Raw genomic sequence first — 7,214 nt, 5'->3', positions numbered from 1 at the left:
CATTCATCTGCGTCGACGACGAAAACCGGGCCGTAACGACGAAAAACAAATTGAATCACTGGATGTCGAAATCCGACAAGTCCGTTCCTTGATGCGCGCTGAAGTGAACTCGAGGAATGGCTGTATGGTTGCTGTTCGTGTTGCGTCACGGAAAAAGCGATATATCGTCACCTCCTGGCCGAAGTATCACAAGCGCCATGCGACGTTTCGAAGTTTCCGCCGCCATTTTATTTTTTCACAGAGAAATGGTTGGCTGAATCTGTTTGGAAATTTCACAGAATTTTATCGGCAGTACTAGGAAAATTTGGACACATTTTCGGACAGCTTCCTTGAACAATTTCTCTGTAGAAAAATAAAATGGCGGCGGAAATTTTTAAACGTCGCATGGCGCTTGTGATACTTTGGCCGAAGATGACGATATGTAGATTTATTTAGTGAATTGATATCGAACATCGCTAAAATGTAATGAGTGATTGAATGAACCAGAGCGATGACCAGTTGTTCATAATCATTGAAGAATACTTCTTGTAATTCTTGTTTACAGAGGTCTACTTGATAGTGGATACGATGAATTGTGATTATTTAGTATTGAAAAATTCTTTATACATTTTGTTTTTAAAATGTGACGTATGTAATAAAGCTCTGATGATGACTATCGAGTCGAAAAGCCTTAACCAATAAAAAAAGTTCAAAATTTACATCGCTTTGGTCTGTTCAATCTCTCATTATCGATTAATTCTCATTGGTAGCATTTTAGGGCAAGTTTCCTTGGATTTCGAAATTCCTTGACGTTCCAAGATTTTCGGACCTAAAATTTCTTTACTTTTCAATGAATTAAAAGGTTTTCAGACATAGAATTTCATGACTTTTCAGGGTTTTCGGTCATATTGATAGTCAGTACGAAACCACGTATCTCCAATGAGGTGTTTCAAAATGTCCACGCCTGTTTTAATTTTTCGAAGAGAGACAAGTTTTATAGCTTTGAATTTTTACAGAATATTCTGCTTACAGGGGAGAAAAATCAAGGAAATTGTCGAGACATTAGGTTGACTGATTTTCCAAAGGAAAAAAAAAGTATATGGGTATGACATTTAAAATAAGTCAAAAACGTCGCAAACAGAGATAAAGCTGTCACACTTTGGCCATTGATAGAATTTCTTCACTTTTCAATGAAGTTCCCCGACCGCCTGACTTCAGGTCAATAGGTCACGGGTTCGAATTCCGGTAGTGGCGTCAACCTTTGACGGAACTGACGAGTAGATCTATGCAAGAACAGATTCTACTCGCCCTTGAACCCTGAAAATTTGAAAAGCCTCGAGCATGGATGTCTCTATCGCCCTCGTGTCACCGAACAATTTCAGAGCCAATACTACCGTGCTAAGGAAGGACGCCGTATGAGGCTTCAGGTGTTGCCGAATTTACTCTCAAAAAATATCTATTTTTGAAGAGAGTTGAGAATATTTTTCCTTAAAATTTTCACTTTTAGATCCAATTACGAACAAAATTCTCTGTAAATTGAAAGAAAAAGACTTACAACTTTTTCCGAAAATTCTTGATTTGTCAAAGGAATTTTGGCAACGTCTGGAGGTTCATACGGCGTTCCTCCATAACAAGGCAGAATAAGTGAGCAAATAAATCCCAAACTTTTCCGTGCTTTTCAGGGTTGGGCAAAATTCATTGACTACTCAGAAACTCGTAATCGTGATATTACGTTGTCGTTGTCCCGATCCTATGCGAACCGCGGAGAATCCCCGAGAGGAGGTTCATCGGCTAATAGACGACTTTAGTGTGACGTCACATCTCGATTTAATTTCGATATCTCGAAAGTCGAGACGTGCCCCAACAAACGAACATATAGGAATCTGCGGGATTTAGGCAGGGGGGGGGGGGGGGGGTAGGGGGATTCGCTTTATGACTGTCACTGATATTACGAGCTTATTATACAATCAATTCTTGTGATTGTGATCTCGAACGTTTTTGTAAATGGCTAGCTTTCATTTTAAAGTCCCACGGAGCAATTTTTTAGTTTCAGGCAGTTTCAGCATTATTTCGTCAATTGTTCATTTTGGAGGTTATGTTTGTTTGTTGGGGCACATTTCGACTTTCGATATATCGAACCAACAATATCGCTCCGTGACGTCACCACTAAATTCGTCTATTAACCGCGTCCGAGTGTTTTGACGTCCCGGTCGAAGGAACGGGAGAACGCGGTCTCGGTCGGGTCTGACGCGATTTTTCCTCTCGCTTTTTCGTTTTCGATTTCGTTTTCGGTGAGTCACGGGCACGGTGCGTAACTTTAACCTTGCCCCCCCCCCCCCCTCCCGGCTCGGGCTGCTCCGGGTGCCCCGCCGCCAAGTTGCCCCCAAAAGTAGACCGGAGGCTGCGGCGCACAGGCTGTTGGAAATTTGGAGTGAAATTCTGCGGCGGAGTCAATACAGCGGCCAAAAAACCCGAGGGATATGAATGCAGAGCGGAACATCTTCTCTTTACAAAGTGACTAACACTATTATGGAGCGGAATCTACTCTTTTTGCTGAGTCTCATACGCATGGTGCTAATTTTACTTCGCATATTACTAGGGGTTTTGGGGCGTTAGGTTACAGACAGAATTTCATTCCTAGATTTTTGATAGTGCATGCAATCAAAAAATCCTTCGGGAAGGATCAGACATGAACATTCTTCAAAATACACTCCACATTTTGATGTTTATTTTACCTTAAATGAACTTTTGAGAAATGCTTACTTCAAATAAATTTACAAAAAAAACAATCGAACCACTTCAGAGCTTCCATGTTTATTGTATTAACAAGGATACAAGCTTTTAAAGTTTTCACATAATGTCCAGCCCCTACCATGAACTCTTTCTCTGTGCAGCGGTGGGGACTTTTCAGACGTCTGCCTTGAGACTGAGCCCCAAGTTGGAGGGATAAATAATACTTTTAAAATACTTTTACTCATATTAAGAAAACGCGTTAAAAAGTTTTGAAAGCCTATATAAGGTCAATGCATGAAAATAAAAGAGTTGTCTCTATGCTTTTTCAATATTTTGGATTTTACATGGATTTTTCCCGTGTAAATAGATGAATATTTTAAAACTATTTCTTATACATGCTTTTAAAGTATTTCAAAAGTTTTTGAATAACCGTAATCTTCAAACATGAAATAAAAATCATTTTTAAAATATGTTTAAAAAATAAAAAAATGTTCTTAAAAAAATTATAAATTATTTTTACAACTATTTCAATGTTTTTAAAAAATATGTAGGTTTTTTTAGGAAAAAAAACAACAACACCCATTTAAAAATTAAAATATAATACATGAAAACGATGGAAAATTTGGCAACTGTTGATGCAGTTAGACTTGTTTCAGTTAAATCCTTGCAGTATGTCGATCCAAAAATTGACTATACATTTTGCAATTGGGAGCTACAATCTCTGAATCAGTTTACAAACAACATATGCACGATTTGTTGCCGAATGTACTTATGTATTTTCACGAATGAGCAGGAAATGGACGTGTTCAAATCAAATGGAATTATATCCATTCTGATAAGAGCCCTGAAATCCACAATAGTATACAGTACCATAAATACAGTTCCTATCGATTTAAATGCGTCCAAATTGTAGTTCCTAATTGCAAAATAATGAAATAATAGGGGGAAAATAGCCTTGTTATCTTTTGTAAGTACATGTCAAATTCTTCTACGAGGCCTTTCGATTCAACAGCCTCATCTTCAGGCAGGATCCTTATGACATGTAGAATGGTCTAATAAACATTTTTGTAGAAGAATAAAACATGTACAAAAGGTATCAAGGCTAATTTTCCCATATTATTTTATTATTTTTACTTAACGCTACCATTCCGAGGTATTTCAGTTCATTGCAAAATGATTAAACGAGAGGCTTGTAGGACAAGGCGCATTTGTGCAGTTTTTGCTAGAAATATGTGTTTGAAGTTTCGAAATTACATGGAGGCTCATGGCGGAAACTGAGTTCAAACTGACTTTTTGATCCTTAAAAATTGGAATTTGACAGCGAATTTTTCATATCATATGCATTAAGACTAATTTTACTTCAAATCATTAATATCTCAATAATTTCAAAAACTTCACTCATGAGTTTTGTCCGTCAAACCCCTCAAATGAAGTCCAAATAGTGTAAGGCGGGAAGTCTCCAACGCCGCGCTGCGAACCACGTGGTTCCGGTGCCGGAGCCAAGGCATCGATACTTGAAATTCACAATTATTGAGGAGCTATAGAGGCAAGGCTGCGCGCGACAACAACAACAACTATCAGTCGCGCACATAAGAGAGTATAGTTAAATCGTTCGGCGTGGTGGCAGAGCAATTATAGTGGGGGGATTATCTGGCCTCCAGAGCGTCGCGGCGGCGCGGCGGGCGCACGGCGCTCGAACTCGACATTATCAACAGTTGCGCGCCGCTGCGAGTGCTGTGACAAGTGAAACCTCGGAATTAAGTGCGCCAGTATTCCAAACGATGGCTTATAATGACTAAAGACAGGCTCAAAGCGATACAAGCGGTAAGTTCTTCCTATTTTGTCGCTAACTTAGGTATTTTTTTTTAAAAAAATTGATGGACGTACCACGTATCTCCATTGCGGTATTTCAAAGTTTCCGCTCCTATTTTAATTTTTCGGAGAGAAAAAAGCCAACTCTATGACCTGAAATTTTCACATATTACTTATTAACTGCCGTGCTAAGGAAAAACGCCGTATGAGCCCTCAGACGTTGCCAAGTTTCCTCCGATAAAACCCGAATTTACAGGGAGAATTGTGACTATTATTTTCCATAAGTTTCAGACAGTTTTTTTACGCAATTTTATCTAAAATGTCAGGAAATTTCAAGGAGAAATATGCATAAATGTTGTCAAAAAGACATGTTTTATCAAGGGAAATTTGGTAACTCTCGAATGCTCATACGTTCATATCGATGGTCATAGTGCCAAACCACATAGCTCTATTGCGGTGTTTCAAAATATTCGCTCCTATTTTATTTTACCAAAGGGGAACAAGCCAATTCTACAGCTTGAAATTGTTATTGGTTATTCTGCTAACCTAGAAAAAAAAGTCAATGCATTTTTCAATAAATTACGATGAGTAGTTTTCCAAAGAAAAAGTAAAGCATGTCAGGACGTTTGCAAAGTCACAAACGGGTGATGTGTTCTCGTACTTTCGCCGTCGATATCTTGAAGATAAGTCGGGTCGATTGACTTGTAGATCGAGCCGAATAACTCGAATTGCACTTCACTGGCAATTTAAGTAATTTGGAGTCAATAAGAGTAGGTATGTGTTACTACCTCCTCTATGAAGATAGGTGCTTTCAGGGATGAGTCAGGAATATTGGTTTCCCGCATATTGTATACAATAAAGTCCATTTGAAGTGAATTAAAGTCAAATGAACTGAGATATGATAGACTTTAATCGAGTCGGGACTTGCGAAAACCGCTAATGTCCATTTTTCAAGTGTTAAGTTTCGTTGAGTTTATAATACTTTTCGGAGTTGGTTGCAACCGCGAAAGTGGCGTTAAATCTCGTCTTCGGGTTTCTTCAATCCCAAAACGAGTCCTTTCATCACTTTTAAGGTTGTATCAACTCTAACTTTTTAAAAATATTATCAACTCAAGAAAACTTAAGACTGGAAAAATTGAAATCAGCAGTTTTCGCAGTGTCCCGATTCAATTCAGGGCCAGATCAGAAATTAACTCGATCTCATCTCGTCGCATTTCTAAAGTAAAGGCGTTTCTCTATTTCCACGAGAAAACCCGGAAAGCATGAAGTTATATGGACAACAGGTCACACGTGGAAACAGAGATTCGTCCTCTGTTACAGGAGCAACAATCTTCAGCAATATTACCAAGTATAATATTTTTTACGATTTTGTTGCTGCGCAATTGAGGCCTTAAACCGAAAAGTATCCACCGAGAACGGTTCCAAGTTAGGCAGATATGCTGAAAATATTGAATCCAAAGGAACAAAACGGACAATACATAATCGTGCAGATGCCATTCAAAAGAAAACTGCAAACGTTTTTGAAAACAAAAAGTACGCTGAGAATATTAACAAAAATGTTACCCCAAGTTTTTTTCCCGGTGTAAGCCCCTCTTATCTCGAGAAAAATTTTTAATGTGCTTAAATATGTCCATGATTTGAAAGATGGCAGGAAAAAATGAGTCCGTGAACTTTTCCAATGTGATAATCTTCGTGAAATCGTCACTCACAGCCGATCACGTGGGGAATTTAGGGAGCGAGTACCGCCAAAATTTGAAGTTTTGAGAGAGTTTCCGAATCGAGAATAGACTTTCCGAGAGGGCAGTTCGAGCTAGGAAAACGGACCTTGATAAGATAAGCTGGAATCTTCTTATCAGACTGCAATGCAAAAAATTTTCAAAATGTCTCGGAGTATATGATTCAAAATACGAGCACTTGGAATATGACTACTAGGAATACTCTTAGAAAATTCTTTCTGCATTGAAGTTCCAGCATGTTGACGGAATATTCACAGCGATGATATTTTTACAGGATATCGTCCAAAAAAAAAGAGGAATCAGAAAAGAGTGACCCAAGAACACTATACACACACTTTAAACATGCGCACATGTTGTTTTTTCACATGTTTTCCGTGTTGTTACCGTAGTATGTTGGCAATGATATTTTTCTGCTATCCCTTAAAAATCAAAATTTAAGGTTACCTTACGATCAAAATCAAGAATTCAAGGAAGAATACCTGGGCGGTATATGTTTTAGTGCCAAAAACCACGCTACCCATTTCCTCTGTGCGTAAAATAGTTTTCCGTAGGCTCCAATCAACATAATGTGAAATATTAGGCTAGGAGTTGACAGGCGGTCAGTTTTCATGTTGTCACTCTTGGAATGATAGCGCCACACGCAAAAAAATGAGGGACAAAATATGAGCTAGTTACATACTGTTTTAAGAATTATGTGTAAAAAAGCGGGAAACATGATACTTATGGGTCGCACGTGCGCTAGTACCTCATGTTTTTTCACTCTTTCTAGAGGACTGAAATAGGAAACTTAAAGTTCAAAAAATTCTACTTGTGTACAAATGAGAACTGGGAACAAAATCTCCAAAAATGTTTTGAGAGGTATTTTGCAAAACTTTTTTTACGAAAGGCATAAACGACTTACAATGCACTCCTTCATTTGGCAAAAAATCACTTACCTCATATCGAAAATGGATG

At 38.3% G+C, this 7,214-nt stretch overlaps 1 protein-coding gene across 1 annotated transcript in view; it reads left to right on the top strand.

Moving 5' to 3' along the window:
- The first annotated feature begins 4,336 nt into the window (after positions 1–4,336).
- Positions 4,337–7,214, top strand: part of LOC109030256 (syntaxin) — a 31,269-nt gene continuing 28,391 nt past the window's right edge. The window contains exon 1 of the mRNA XM_019041127.2: positions 4,337–4,536. Coding sequence (XP_018896672.1) covers positions 4,504–4,536 — 33 coding nt within the window. The 5' untranslated portion in view covers positions 4,337–4,503. The remainder of the gene's footprint in view (positions 4,537–7,214) is intronic.

The sequence above is a fragment of the Bemisia tabaci genome, chromosome 8 (genome assembly GCF_918797505.1).
Source record: "Bemisia tabaci chromosome 8, PGI_BMITA_v3".
In the NCBI taxonomy this organism is placed as follows: Eukaryota; Metazoa; Arthropoda; class Insecta; order Hemiptera; family Aleyrodidae; genus Bemisia; species Bemisia tabaci.
The sequence above is the reverse complement of the archived record's forward strand: the minus strand, read 5'-3'. Positions and strand labels throughout refer to the sequence as shown.